The sequence below is a fragment of the Sphaeramia orbicularis genome, chromosome 21, assembly GCF_902148855.1.
Source record: "Sphaeramia orbicularis chromosome 21, fSphaOr1.1, whole genome shotgun sequence".
NCBI lineage: Eukaryota > Metazoa > Chordata > Actinopteri > Kurtiformes > Apogonidae > Sphaeramia > Sphaeramia orbicularis.
Window position 1 is genome coordinate 23,562,662 of NC_043977.1, and position 16,339 is coordinate 23,579,000.

General features: G+C 37.7%; 1 protein-coding gene and 1 long non-coding RNA gene across 2 annotated transcripts in view; one reads left to right on the forward strand and one right to left on the reverse strand.

Annotated features, from left to right (window-relative positions):
• Positions 1–18: 18 nt before the first annotated feature.
• On the forward strand, positions 19–1,376 carry LOC115412284 (uncharacterized). The gene is made up of 2 exons (XR_003934319.1): positions 19–110; positions 193–1,376. It is a non-coding gene; the product is annotated as an uncharacterized LOC115412284 (long non-coding RNA).
• pde11a (phosphodiesterase 11a) overlaps positions 700–16,339 on the reverse strand; it is a 43,869-nt gene continuing 28,229 nt past the window's right edge. The window contains 6 exon segments of the mRNA XM_030124693.1: positions 700–2,578; positions 8,220–8,303; positions 11,940–12,014; positions 12,088–12,151; positions 12,235–12,312; positions 12,517–12,617. Coding sequence (XP_029980553.1) covers positions 2,345–2,578; positions 8,220–8,303; positions 11,940–12,014; positions 12,088–12,151; positions 12,235–12,312; positions 12,517–12,617 — 636 coding nt within the window. The 3' untranslated portion in view covers positions 700–2,344.

Below are 16,339 nucleotides of genomic sequence, written 5' to 3' on the forward strand. Positions count from 1 at the left end.
TCTAGTCCTTATTTACTCTGTCAAGACAGTGCTGAAGGGGTCAACGAGAGCCTGAGAGCAGGTTTTATTTGGTCACACACGCTCAGTACTCGCATCCAACTGGGCTCAAGGTAATCCAGCAACACAGAGGAGTTTAACAGTCTGTCTTTTGCTTCCTGACAGTCTTTTTTTTTTTTTTTTTTCTACACACAGGCTCATTTGGGAGTCGTCTTCACCCACACAGCCGCCCACACACTGCTCGCTGACGTCACCACCACCTATCATCAGCAACAGAGCTCAGCCTTGGACTGTGAGACACTGCAGCTATTATGCACCTCATACTGTCGTACCTGTAATTGTGGGAATGAACGGGTACGTCAGCTATTAAACAAACGCGTAGGATGTAGAACCGATTAATAATTTAATGTCAGGACTTCAAATTGATTACAGATTCATCTCCCTGATAATTTCCAGTGTCCTGATCATATGTTAATGCCTCACCCATATCTGATCATCATGCCATGTGCAACGTGATATGCTTTTTTTTTTTTTTTTTTTTTCTTCCCTATGACTTACAGCACGTTAATGAAATCTGCAAATCCCTGCAGTATTTCATTGATACATGCACTGTGTGTTTTAACATCCGTTTGTCCACATGAGGTCAGCATTGCACAACGAAAACAGACTAAAGTTTCAATTCTGAAATACCCACAGCACATGTAGCAGCATATTTTTATTTAAAGTCTCAACAGAAACATTGCACATTGCCGTTTCATGCCTTAGGTTTCTTTCAGTTTTAGCCCGCTATAAATAAATCCAGTCCAAACAGGGAGGAGGAAAGAAGAAATACAAGGAGCACATTACTCTGCAAAAAAGACAGAAGTTGGCCACATTGGAAACCTAATAGAAAAATAGAACAGCGATATTCATAATTCACATAACATGATGCAATAGAGTTTAAATCATGCATTTCCGATGGAGTAATGTGTTTACCGATGAGATTCAAAGTACGAGGTATTTGTTGGCTCACATGTTTGCTACATCCTTAGCAAGTGTTTGGATTTAATACTGCATAAAACATGCAATTGATCCGGTTGTTTTCAATCAGCTCTTCAACTAAAATACAGCAGCACACAGATCCATGCCACACAATGTGCACAGTCACATTTTAAACTCCAATTAACAAAGCTACAACACAATTCATAAGGCATATGCCTCAAAAGTAACACTACTACTAATAATTATATGAAAGTAATAACTTGTGACCACATGGGCACTTCAGTACTACAAGTATCAGTGTGTCAGTCTTCTTCTGGTAGTAATAGGAGCTGTCGTGTAGCATTTGTGAGCTTTGAGAGAAGGCCAAATATTAGATTAAATGAAGTTTACAGAGGAGCGAGACTGATATTACTTTTCTTTCTGTCTGTGTTAAACTGTTTCATGAAAAGACTATTTCTGTTGATAGACTTTATGTACTAATGTGATATCAGAACGTCATCAAGGCACATTGTGTGTTTGTGTGTGAGAAGAGAGACCCTGCATTTATAAAACTGGGCAAAATAGAGTTCCATATGAATATAATGTTAAAGTTTTGTAGCTGATGTAGGTTTAACACATAACTGCAGTCATTGGTTTTACAAATTATGGCAAAAATACATCATGTTTCAACATGGATTTTCATACTATCTAAGAATCTCGGTATGGAGGCCATGCATTTTTCATTAGGATCTTAAAACAAGGCACAGGAGGGGAGGGAGAGGAGAACTCAATTTGCATTGCAAGCACTGTCACAGGTCCTGCTGTTCCTGCACTCCTTCACCCTTCATTCAACTACTGCCACGTTACAATCTTACATTTGAACAGCACTTAAATAACATGGTTTTCAAACTCAGTAGCCTATGTACAGATTTACAAAAAATAACTCTGTTATCCCAGACAAAATGTGCGCAACAAGGAGGTATTGAGAGCAAAATAACCACAGAAGAGACAAAGAATCCGCTCCAATATTCTCCATGCCTTGTTGTGCTGAAAATCTGTGCAATGCCCAGAGTAGTTAGTGTTAACTCACTGTTTGACGTGTTGACACAGTGGTTTGAGTTTTCTTTCTGACATGGTGTCATCGGCTGATTTGTATCTGCTCCGACAAGCTTGCCAAACACAGGTCTGTCAACCTTCAGCACGGGAAGACTAAAGAGAGCAGAAAAACCTCAATGATAGCGCCGCACTGAAGTCTAAAGCTCATCTCTAGTAGCAAAAGCGAGGAGCAGAGAACCAAGAACCTCTGCATGTACGGCACTGCCTTTGTTGCAGGCTGCATTTAAGAGGAAATAAGCTTATGAGCCCAGCTTGCAGTTTGTAGCAGAAGCTAACTAACAGGTTTAGATGGTGTGCTGTCAACGACACCACTACAACAAGGTGTGCTGCCCGTTTTGGCCACAGTGCAGCCGCTTGTTTCTGCACTATCACCGCTGCAGGGGCTGGCTGGAGCAGAGACGCTCTGGCCACGTTGTCTCTTCTTGTTCAGTTCCTCCCATTTGGCCCTGTTAGCTTTGATCATGTCAAGCATTGGCTGAAGTTTAGGATTCAACTTGACCAGAGTCTAGAGAGAAGAGAAGGAAGAGGGAGAAGAGTGAGAGTGGAGAAATATATACATGTTACATACACAATGAAAAAACAGAATGAAAGGCAGCACATTGTTCATCAAATGCACCATTAGTGAAACAAATGAAACAATACAGAGAAGTCTGTGCCACAATAACGCCAACATAGAAGAGGCAGATAGCTGCAGTGCATGAAAAGGCTGGTCTTTAAAGATTAGACGCACATGTATGACTGAGATTAGTTGCCTTTGTTATACTTAAGTGTTGAACTGTAAGAGGCAGTGTAGTCATGCTGAAATACATGCTGTCATCCACCATTTAATAAATTACCTGGGAGACACAGGGATTTTGTTCCCTCTGTTCTCTGAACATTGTCTATTGGATTTCCAGGGAGGTCTGTGTAATTAGTTATTGTTTCATTAACCTCGTTTCATATGGAAATGTAATGTGGGCTCAGGTCCTGCTCATAAAACAAGCCTGTCTTTTTTTTTTTTTTTTTGTTCTTACATATATGCATTAGTTGGCAAATATGTAGCCTTTGTAAAAATGAACACAATAAATAGCTAAGTAAGAACACCTACACTGAGGACTGTGTATTGTGTGCATGAAAGGAAAATCAGGGCTGTTGTTGCAGAAATTAGCAGCCGATTAAGTGAACTTTAAATGCAAATGGGCAATTTGAGAAGCATTTCAGTATATTCAGAGGGTCTAGTCACACATTCACAAGAAGAATTAAAATACTCATGTGGGTGGTAAAACAGCTCCATAATGAGACAAAGTTCAGACTTCAAGATTTCTTTATTATCTTCATTATTAAAAACACCAACTTCCCACTTATTAATGAGGAAATGTAAAAGTTTTCGAAAACAGTGTTAGACTAAATAATTCATAGTACTGTAATAACTGGAATGTGTGCGTGGTGGTAATTATGAAGCGCTTCACCTGTGCACAAAATTGATTTCCATTTGTGTTGCATTGATGTGTCTGCTGTGCTTATGGCTGGGACCAGAACATCAATTAAATTTTTTTATATTTATTTATTTTTTTATAGCTGCTTCAGGTCTGTGTAGTGAAAAATGTCTTGTTTAACACCAAATTTTAAAACCCAAAGACTGAATCTTATCAGTACCTGCACAGCTCTTGTACACTTTTATTAATGATATTGTGCTGAAAGACGACTTTAACTAGTGGTAAATAGGTTTATTTTGACTGACAGATACCACTACAGAAAAGTTTATTGCATGAATGATGTTCAGTTTTTCTACTGTCCAGTTTTTGAATACCTTAAGAATGTTCATTTTGATGAACTATCTCCCATTTACATTGATTTTTTTTTTTTGTTTGTTTTTTAAGTGGATTTTATTTATTACGCCTGATAAAGAAAACAAACTGTTTCGTTCAGAGGTTCAAGGTGTGATATTTAGTGACATCTAACCAACTGAACACCCTCCTCACCCTCCCCTACGGCGGATCTTGTTTGAAGCAGTGTTTGTTTTGCCCATTTTGGGCTTTTTATTCGGGGTACATTAACTCTGGGCTGTGAAACAGGAGACATGGAAGCACTGAGTTACTGCAGAAACACAACAGACTCTGAACTGCGACCCACTAATTCTGTTTCTCAGTGTTATATTCCATTTCTGCAATTAGATTCTCCTAAAAACAATAATTTCACAACAATAACAAACACTGTAAATCACTACTTCTGACCCTCTGTAAGTACAGTATGTGAGGTTTATTCACCTGCAGAGACCCTGCCCTCTGTCAGTATTTTATATTTTTTGACAGTATGTTTGTATCTTAGGCCAATAACAGTATGTGTAAAAACTGAGTGACTAATTTTGGTTCATTCTCTTCTTCTTTTTTAGCTTACCGGCCGACAGGCCATAAACTATTGTCGTCTGGCAGTGGTGTCTGTCGTCGTCTGTCGTCCATTACAAGAATTTCAATCGTGCTCTTCTCCGAAACTACAATTACGATTGCCTTCAAACTTGGTATACAGCTTCTTTATGATGATGTCAAAAAAAGTTAGCGAAATTATTTGAATCCGGATCTGATTCTGGATTTGGTGTCACTTTGAAAAATTTGCCCATTATAAGAGATAGGAAGTGGATCAATGCAATAACTCAGTAAATATAAATCAGGCATGTCCAAAGTCCGGCCCGGGGGCCAATCACGGCCCGCGGTCAGATTTTATACGGCCCACAGCTTGGGTTTTATATTATATTATTTATGGCCCGTTTGGACTGTTGAACAGACTACATGAATCATAAAAGGTTCAAAATGCAGTTTCTCCTTTCACCTCATGGTGGCAGCACCACTAACTCTATCTGGCTCTGTGACTTTGCCGTGAACCTTTTTCGCTAATTTCTAACCATGGCGCCTGTAAATAAAAAAACGAAAGTTGACAGTGAGGGCCGCCGCTTCCAGGAGAGATGGGAATTACAATTTTTTTTTCACTGAAAATCGAGGTGATTGTGTTTGCCTAATTTGTCAAGAGACTGTTGTCTTGTTTAAGGAATTCAATGTAAGAGACAGGAGCAGACAAAACATGCTAACGCATATGACAAGCTAGCAGGGAGTGAGCGCTCTGAAAAAGTGAAGCAAATTCAAGCTGCTTTAAACTCACAACAGTGACTCTTCATGTGAACCTGGGAGTTCAATGAATTCGCCACCAAGGCAGGCTACCAAGTTGCCAGGTTAGTTGCCTGTCACTGCTGGTGTTATGTACTTGTAGATGTGACACAGAATATTACTTTCTGAATGATTTTGTGAAAGACAAGAGTAAGAGTCATATGTTTTCATCTTAAACGTAACAGACTTTGTATTACTGAGTAATATATGAGTAATCATTACTCATATAAGTCATGTTTAAAATGAATGTGGGGTTAAGATTTTTATCAACTTGGAAGTTTAAGATACTCTATACAGTTTGCTCTATGTTATCTGACTCCAGATGTGAAAGGAAGGCAGAACTGTTTTGTTTTGTTTTTTTAATTTGTTCACACCTGAGTGGCTTAGATTTGGTTACATTGCCATTTTAAAAAAATGATATTGTGACAATGAAAATAAAATTGTTGTAGAACAGCGCATTTATATGTAATTTTTACTGTTTAAAAAATGTCTGAAGGGACCACTGGCCCCTGGCAATGTCCACATTATCAGATCCGGCCCTCTTGAAAAAAAGTTTGGACACCCCTGATATAAATGATATCCAGTGTAAATTTCTACAGTCCAGCCCTGATGGGGAAATGACCAAAACATAATGATCACATGCTGATCAGGATCTTCTTCTGGATCTGGAACTTACAGAAAATTTAACATGGGCTCTTATGGGGAAAAATTTTCAGTCGTCGTCTTCTCTGAAACTGCAGTTCTGATTGACTTCAAACTTGGTATACAGCTTCTGTATGATGATGGCAACACAAGGTATTGAAATTATTTCGATCTGGATTTGATTCTGGATTTGGTGCGACTTTGAAAAATTTTCCCATTATAAAAGATAAGAAGTGGATTGATCCAATAAATCAGTAAGTATCAATGATATCAAGTTGGAATTTGAATTTTTTACAGATCTGATTGGAATATGACCAAAGGATGGGCTATTTCTGTAATATAATACATACACATAACTGGGTGATAATAAATGGCATACATGGATGGATACATTTCCCAAAGCTTTTAATTTGGCCAGTAAGCTACAGGGCCATTGGTCCTATTTTTTACCCTTAGTGTAGTGCAGTTCTGTCTGAGAGACAAAACACTGGGCAAAACATGCACTCTGTCACAGGAGAAGCAGGTAGAAACATGTACTTTCTTTATAGCATACCCACTGTGATGACATCAGAAAATGTTTCACTTTTCTACTTCACAGCTTTTTTGCAGTGGTTGGTTCTCGCTCTACTTGCTCGACTATTGATGCTCTCTTCCTCATTGTATGACCAGAGAGGAGGGGTGATTTGTTTATAAAAAGCAAGAAATGAACAAGAACTGTGGTTGTCTCATGGTGTCCTACAAACCCACAAGAATTCAGCGGTTTGTGTCCGCCACAAAAATAAAAAAGATCACTTACATACAGTATGTAAGTCATGTATTATAATGTGTCACAGATGTGAAACTATCATCATATTGTGTGCGGCCTACATGGAGCTTGTCAAAAAAACCACAAGAAATGAGCGCTCTGATCATCCTAATCTTTTTGGACTTGTCTCGTCTGTGGGTTAAAAGAGGAGGCTTTTTCTAAAGCACGACCACTTTCCTCCTTCTCTGCAGCTCAAATCCACTGTGGGACACTGTCATCGCTATTCCACAGAGGTACACTCAGAGGAGGAAGAAAGACTGTCATATGCTGGGATTCCAAGATTGAAGGTTATATAATGGGGGATTAATATTCCACAAAGTAGCGAGCCACCACCAGGAGAAGGAGATCAGCAAGATCAAGAACGAGATCTCTTCCGCCCACAGACAAAAGCCCTGCCGCCTCTGAAATTCCTCTGTTCTCCCCGTTGCAAGTTTAATTGGCAGCAGCGTGATTGTGAGCTCCATATCTGCATTCTCCAAACATCAGCCGTTACACGAGGCAGTGCGGAGACAAACCCCCCACGCAGACAACACCGCTTTGATGCTTTTTATCTACACTACACAGACTGGAACAATGGTGAAACCATAGCCCAGCAAAGATTAGTCTCCTCTAACTTTTGACACGGATCCTGAAATAATTCAATAGACGTGATCCTGATCTATTGTTTGTTTTCTCCTTGTGATGACCCAAAGTAATGTGTTTAAAACAAGAGCGGAGAAGAAAAGAGCTCTGGCTACAGCTGAGGGAATCTGCCTGTATTGTAAAAAATGAATGAACCACCGTGTCCTTTCACAACTCCTCGTCATTTCATAAATTTACCACCAACAAACCTCACCTCTTAACAGCCCTGATCTCTTGTCTAAGTCGTCTTTCTCCCACACAGCTGCTGTTGCCGGTGGTGGGAGGGGCGGGTGAGCCTTTCTTTGACGTCATTCACAAATACACATTACCACGCTAGTGCAGGCACAGTATAGATTTCCATTAATCCCTCCACCCCACCCCCGAAAATATCCCATACATATGCTCTGATCTCAAACCCAGCCCTAATTTGAACAGTGAAATCTGCCTATTTCTCTTTGTAAGCCACGAAAGGCAGGCAGTCAAGAGTCAGTCCTTGTTTATTTTATTACTGTGCAGTGGAGCCCAAAGTACACTGACTTTCTGAAGGGATTTAACCTGACCAACACATCACAGCTCTATTCACACTCTCCACTGAGCTTTCTCGCAGTCAGAAAATGCACTCTCATTCCGTTATTCTCATAAGAACAGGATACAACCTTGAAGTAATTTCAAAGCTTTCAATAAAAAAAAAAAAAAAAAAAGCATTTCTTTTTCAATGTGGAATCTGCAGCTGTAAAGAAAGTTGAATAGTTGTTAGTGACAGTTTCATTGCTGGCGTCAGCGGGGAAACTGTGTGTGTGTGTGTGTGTGTGTGTGTGTTGGGGGGGTGGGGGGGTAGCTGGGAGAAGGACAACACAGACTGATGTCAGAGGTAGATGTGTGACAAGAGCAACAAAATGAAGGCCAGAGAGCGTTGACAGTTCAAGAGAAACGAGCATTACCTCATACAGTGGCGCACAAATTCCATCAATCCACTCCAGCTGAAGCCCAGGCAGCTCATCCTTCCTGTTTCGATCAAAGATGGCCTGAAACACATAAGTTACAATGAGACACTTGAGTTCTTTTCTTTTTTTTTTTTTTTATCTATGTTTGTGCTCACAATGGAGGAAAAAATAGGGGGTGTTTTCAAGCTACAAGTGGATCTTACGAACACTACGTTGGCATCTAAATCTGCCTTTGGTAAATGGAAAGTCTGCCTCAGCTCCTTGGACGTTTATTTCTGGTACATTTTCTCTTCTGCTTCATTCTTCTGCAGCTGAACTTAAGAGGCTCCACTGAGGCTGTGCTTCAGAGATAGTTACTGGGCTACGACTTAGAAGTTAATATTTAATTTCCAACACCCACACATAGAGTGGTAAAGGTTTGACACAAGCGGCAGACCTGAGGCTACTGCATGAGTTATTTCAGAGGGGAGGCAATATGGCTGAGCTCGATTAGTCAACAGCCATTAATTGCACTCAGAAAGCTGTCCTTTTTCCCCCCTTTAAGAACTTAAAAATACAGTTCATGCTTGAAAAGTCGTCAATCAAACTGACTCCTCTGTTTTGGAGAGTTTAAGTGCAACTCCAAGTTAAAGCATCATCATCATCATCGACTTCATCTTCACATCCAGAGTCTCTCCCTTTATGTGTACGTTGAAATTCTGATCATTATCCAATTTCTGGGGTTATCCGATTATTCAAGTTATTATATAAACAGCATAATCTGATATGATTTATCAGATAACAGCCGTTATCTGATTATGAGAAATTGGATGAACACACTTGGATTTCACTGATGTCTTCATGCATGTACAGTCACAGAAAAAAATGATTAGACCACCTCTTGTTTTCTTCAGTTTCTTGTTCATTTTAATGCCTGGTACAACTAAAGGCACATTTGTTTGGACAAATATAATGATAACAACAAAAATAGCTCATAAGAGTTTAATTTAAGAGCTGATATCAATCCATTTTCCACGGTTTTCTTGATAGTAACCAAAATCACTTCAGTTCTTACATCAATATGTATGGCACTGTACTGACAAAAACAGTGCTTTTAGGTATTCCATGTTTTCTTTTCTGTCTGTTTTAGTCACATGATACACACAGGAGTTAGTACTTGATTGCATAACCATTGTTTTTGATGACTTTTGATGGTCTAATAATTTTTTCCACGACTGTATACCTGTTAATCTGATTTATTTTGGACTTTTATATTATATCATATCATAGAAAACAGAAGTGGCAAAAATGAGCAGAAGACATTGATAGAAATTTTTACTCTACTCTCACTACATACATGCAAACTCTGAAATGGACTAAAATATCAAAACCAGTTTTTTTTTTAATTATCACATCTCTGAAGTGCATGTAAACGCATCTGATCTGATTAATATAATTATCTGATCACTCCCAGTTATCGGGTTTTTATGGTCATGTAAATGGTTTCAGTGTCACAGGACTACATTGTACTGCTTACTGTTTAAAACACAAATTGTGGTTTTTGTTGGATGGGAGTCATGGTCTGCATACTTGGTCTTGCTCTTTGACCTCTGACCTCCATTTGGATCTGCAGACAACGTATCTACAGAGACATATTTTGCCTAAACTACCTGCTTGTGTGTCCTTTCGGAATGTGCATCCATCTGTCAGTTGCTCTGTTGTGCTTAAGACTGTGTGATCACTACAGCGTGGGGAAGCAAAATTTACAATATTTTGAGGCAGGGATTGAAATACAGTGTATGACCAATTAGTTTATTGAAAGTCATGAGAATTTATTTGCCACAAGAAAATTGACATAATAGAAAATGTTTTTATTCTATGTGTCCGCCTTCTTTCTCAATAACTGCCTTCACACGCTTCCTGAAACTTGCGCAAGTGTTCCTCAAATATTCGGGTGACAACTTCTCCAATTCTTCTTTAATAGTATCTGCCAGACTTTCTCGTAATAGTTTTGCTCATAGTCATTCTCTTCTTTGCATTATAAACAGTCTTTATGGACACTCCAACTATTTTTGAAATCTCCTTTGGTGTGACGAGTGCATTCAGCAAATCACACACTCTTTGACGTTTGCTTTCCTGATTACTCATATGGGCAAAAGTTTCTGAAAAGGTATGGATAATAGTGTTAGGTATGATTATGACATCAATATATGTTTGGTTTCAAAACAACTGACGTAGTGCCTGCTGAGAAAAAACAACTAAATGTTCATTGTAAATTTTGCTTCCCCACCCTGTACATCTATAGAACTGTGTATAATGGGACAGGCATTCAGCTCTAGATTACACAGTCTCCTGTAATGAGTAATCTATGTTCTCACAAGCTTGTTCTGATAAGTGTTTCCTATATAATACATCCAGAGAGCATTCAATACATTGTTGGTCTTCAGTGTCTCTCTACACCTAATTATCACAATGAATTTGGTGATTATTTGCAAATATTTGTCACTTTACATATTTGCACACATCACATTTATTATTACCCAGCCCCCAAAGAGGAGGCAAGGAGTATTGTTTTTGCTTCGGTTTGTTTGTTCGTTTGTTAACACTTTAGCAGCAAAACTATTGGGTGAATTCATACCAAATTTGGTCTATAGATTGCCAGTGGCCCAGAATAGATCTCATTACAGTTTGGGAAAAGTAGGTCAAAGTTTACATTTTTTATGAATTAAAAAAAAAAACTAAAAATCCTCTATTTACTCATAATGGGTAAAATTTCACATGTCTGTAGCAGCAAAACTATCGGTTGAATTCATACCAAATTGACTTTATAGATTGCCAGTGACCCAGAATAGATTTCATTACATTTTGGGAGCAGTAGGTCAAAGTTTAAATTTTTTATGAATTTTTAAAATCCTCCCATTTACTTACAATGGGCAAAATATGTGTGAGGGGCAGGGTTTGTTGTGCCTGGCACCGCTTGTTTAAAAATACTTGATGGGGATGACTAAACACCTGCGTTTCTAAATAGGAATATTGTACTCCATTTTTATGATTAGAACTCCATAAATTCCTTAAATCTTACATATCCAACATTTAAAAACAATAATAACAACAACAAAACATGCTACTGCTGGACTGGGAAGTTGCAGTATGTGTTGATGAGACAATAAGCTCAGATTCTATGTAAATTTTTCCATATTGTTTTAGCTCATTATCAAATTATGTGAAACTGACACCATAGTGCAGCAAATAAACTCTTACTTTTTTGTTTATTTTTCATCTTCACTTACACAAACATCATGATATATTATACATGATTAACTTGCTTTGTGACATTGTGATTGTATTGCATTGTGAGTCAAATGTTATTATTTCTGGACAGCTACATCAGTAAGTCACCAAACACCAGAATGATTCTTGCTGCTGGCTAGAGAAGTGAGTATTTATTTAGTGTGGTTTAAATTTAGAGTTGTTTTTTTTTTTTTTGTTTTTTTTTTTAAGAATGATGGTCCACAGTTTGCACTTGCACTGATGCAGTCGAGCGGTCAAGCTGACAATTCACTTTTCTCCCCAAGAGTCACAAGCTCTCATGTTTCTTACACAGTCAGTATGTTTGCAACTGCAGAGAAAATATATCTTCATCAGCATCATCAGCTCACGGAGGTCGTAGAGCAGAGGTGAAAAAAAAAAAAAAAACTGCAAAAAGGCACAAAAGCAGAGATGGTCTGATGTACTCACGGAGGGTGTTAGTTTCAGCTCTGATCTCTCTCTGTCTCCCTGCTCAAAGAACTCACTGGTCACCAACTCAGCCACCTGCACAGAAACAAAAGATTAGAAAAGCCTTCCCTTACTTTACATAGATAAAAACTGACCTTGCGTATCTCACCTTTTGTGAAATTTCCCAAGGTTTAGTCACGGCACCAAGATCACAGGCCGTCATCATCATGGATCTGAGAGAAAATCACAAAAGATCATGTGTAACCAAAATAAATCAATCAAAATTATTGATGAAATGTAAAGGACTTTGCACTACCTGCACATGTCTCTGTGCGCCTTCACATTCCAGTTGTACTCTCCATTGCTGACCAGCTCAAAGAAGGTATTTCTGTTCCTGAAGATTAAAAAAAAAAAAAAACACATCTGTATCTATAGGTGTAAATAACATAAAATCCACAAGGGGGCAGTGTCACCTAAAAGAAGCCTCCAAACCTGTTGTAAACAGTGTCTTGAGTTGGTAGCAGTCAGTGTACTTTTGTATAAATGAGCCAGGCTCTTAAAATGTCTTATATCTAATATGTGTAATGTTCGAACATACTCAAAGTAAAGAGTGAGGTCTGTGGCCAGAATGGACTGTTTCAGCAGCTGCATGAGGTCGCTGTACTCTGTGGATGAGAGGTTGGAGAAGATATTGTGACCCTGTGGAGACAAATACAGACATAAGATAAAGAGTTTCTAAACATAGGCCTTGTTTTCAGTTACATACACAGCAAATGAATACAATATATCATTGATTATGACCATCATTTATTTCAAAATTGCTTGTCATATAACAATATTTTAAAGCTTTATGTTATAATTTGAATATAATAACTTAGTTTGTGTATGAATATTTATGTATTTGGTTTCTTTTAGGGTTGTTTTTTTTTTTAACATCTAAACAATAATGATCCACCTGTAAATACGTGGCTCTGAATATCAAAATGACAATGTGTATGAGCAGCAGACATATATCACAGACAGAAAATAATTGATTCTGAATCTGAATCTTAGGCTAGTTGGATGTCTAAACTGTACATATAAAGACATTTAACATTTAAAACCTATTTACTGTCTATGCCTTCAAAAAATACATATAATTTGCATAATCTATTAATTGTCTCAATGTACAGCTTTAAATGGTATACGTAGACCTCTCTCGATCATACTCAATACACAGATATTTGTTGACTGATACACCAGTTTGCTGATATTTTTACTAGATAAATCATAAATGTAGCAATAAAATTAAAGATTTATAGTTTTTCATTAAGTTAGCTTTCGCTCATACATATGCTTAATTTTGCACCGTAAGCTGTTTTATTAGTGGACGTTGTGTGGTTTCACCATGTTTGTGTCAATTCATAAAGATTAGATAATGATTAACTCATAAAGACCCAGACATCCACCGCCAACCAAAACCATCTACTAATCTAAACTGTTCATCCACTAATCCTATCAATCCATGTAAATATTTGGTGTAAAATGCAATTTATGATCTTTTCATGGTCATCAGATATGACCCATTTGGACGTTCAGAGGCTCAATAGTGAACGTGGAAACACCGTCATCTTCTACAACATTGATTCACCAGTAAAACCCATGGAGTTGGATCAATGGAACCACTGGGTTTATGTTCACTTTATGATATATTTTACTGAAAAAGTCGCTTTTTCTTCAGTTTTTTTCTGTTTTGATATAATAACTTTTGACTTTACTCTGAGATTTTATGAACATTTACATGATCAGTCAGTTAAACATAGGAAAACAGATGATTTTCGTGGGAAGAAAATGAAAAATTCAGAGGATAATATTATAATAAATGGTGATAAATCACTTAGGAAAGGTTAAATAGAGTGAAAAATTAATACAAAAGTCACACTGGGTCCTTGTGGGTTAAAAAAAAAAAAATCATTCCTTTTTTGGTCCGGCTCAAACACCTGCAAAATCTTCCCCCTTTAGTTCCTACGAACCCGCAGTAGGTGTTTCTTCAGATGAAGTTAGAGCCACAGTAGCCTTAACGCTGCAGTTGGCTCAATAAGATAAGAGCCTTTACGAGATCAGAGGAGCAGCTGTGGTTTCACTTTATTTGCACTGTGTAAACATAATGGTAAAGAGCGTGCAATAATGAAACAAAATGTGTAGGGGGTGGACTGAGACACCCCACCCACACACACACACAAACACACACAACTCCCACTTCCATGAAGCTCTTAATAAGTAAGCAACATCTCTCACTTGAGGCTCTCTACCATTAAAACAGTCCTCTCCCAATCATGTATTATGCATTCATTCACCACTTAGGAACCCTTCTCTAGAGGATGGTTTAAGGGGAGGCTGCGGAGAAAATAGAGGATGTCGAGGTGAGATAACAGAAAAGGATGATAATGAATAGGCCCAGATTTAAAAAAAAAAAAAAAAAAGAAAAGAAAAAAAAGAAAGACAAAACAAGAAACCGGTTGACCACAGTTTCCTTTTTGGGGTCTAAGGAGCGCCTGTGCAAGTCTGATTCCCGTCATCGGCTCATGTGTTCCCATTCAATACTGAACCACGAGACATAAAGGAGGGAGGAAAGTGAACGAGGAAGTGTGAATGACAAAAGGGAAATTGAGAGATACAAAGGGAGAGAGTGATGTTTAAAAGTTTACATTTTAATTAACGGTTTGCGCAGACTGGCGGATTGAATCGTGAGCTTCCTCTTCTCCTTGAATTAGCCACACTATTCATTTATATGCTAATAGGACAGCGGTAGTTCAACCCCACTATCAACAGAAGCCATTATGATATTCCAAGCAAACATTTGTCAGCTTACTGTGTTGTCAGCACTGTGATAATGAAGCCAGTGGAACCTACCCTACTAAGCCTCTTCTCAACTGCTTCCTCAAAATGTCTTTAATTACAACTTCATGCAAACCCAGTCACCTGGTAAAATGTCTCTCTCAACCAATTACCACCAAATCTATCAGCTCTGTAATTACATTGATTTGAGGGCGGCATGAGCTATTTGTTTACTTGCTCATATATAGCAGCACATGGTTGCCTTCAGGCGCAGTGGGCACTGATGTTTTTAAGGGAAACTAGGCTTTAGCATTCTTTATTAATTTAGACAGCGAGAAAAAAAGAAACAAGACTAAGCGTCTGCGGCTGTGCGATCAGCTTTGTCAGGCTGTACTCAGACAATCTGTGCTTACACTAGTATACTGCACTTTACTATGTGCACCATCTTAATACAGCACATTAGCGTGTTCCTCCATCACGACAGACAAAGAAAAGCAGGGAAAGACAATAATTAAAGTGGTGGAAAGTAACTAAGTACATTTACTCACGTATTTGACTTAATTAAAATATTACGTACTTGTTTTTTCCACGAGTATTTCCATGAGTATTTCCATTATTATTATTATTATTATTATTATTATTATTATTATTATTATTATTATTATTATTATTACTATTATTATTATCTACTCCACTACTTTTTACAGGGAATATTTTAATTTCTACTGGATTTATTCAACAGCTTTCGTTACAGAACAGATAATATAACAAGCTTTATCCCATCAAGACCCAGAGATCCACCATCAACCAAAACCATCTACTGATCTAAACTGTTCATCTACTAATTCTGTCAATACATGGAAATAATTGGTGTAAAATGCAATTAATCATCTTTTCATGGTCATCAGATATGACCCATATGGATGTTCAGAGGCTCTGTAGTGAACATGGAAACACCGTCATCTTGTACAATATTGATTCTCCAACAAACCCCATGGAGTTTGATCAATGACAGTGGATGGAAACACTGGATTTATGTTCAGTTAATGATAGATTTTACTGAAAAAGTTGCTTTTTCTTCAGTTTTTTTCTGTTTTGATATAATAACTTTTGACTTTACTCTGAGATTTTATGAACATTTACATGATCAGTCAATTAAACATAGGAAAATAGATGATTTGCTGATATTTTTACCAGATAAATCATAAATGTAGCAATAAAATTAAAGATTTATAGTTTTTCATTAAGTTAGCTTTCGCTCATACATATGCTTAATTTTACACCATAAGCTGTTTTATTAGTGGGCGTTGTGTGGTTTCACCATGTTTGTGTCAATTCATAAAGATTAGATAATGATTAACCCATAAAGACCCAGACATCCACCGCCAACCAAAACCATCTACTGATCTAAACTGTTCATCCACTAATCCTATCAATCCATGTAAATATTTGGTGTAAAATGCAATTTATTATCTTTTCATGGTCATCAGAGGCTCCATAGTGAACGTGGAAACACCGTCATCTTCTACAACACTGATTCATCAGTAAAACCCATGGAGTTGGATCAATGGAATCACTGGGTTTATGTTCACTTTATGGTATAT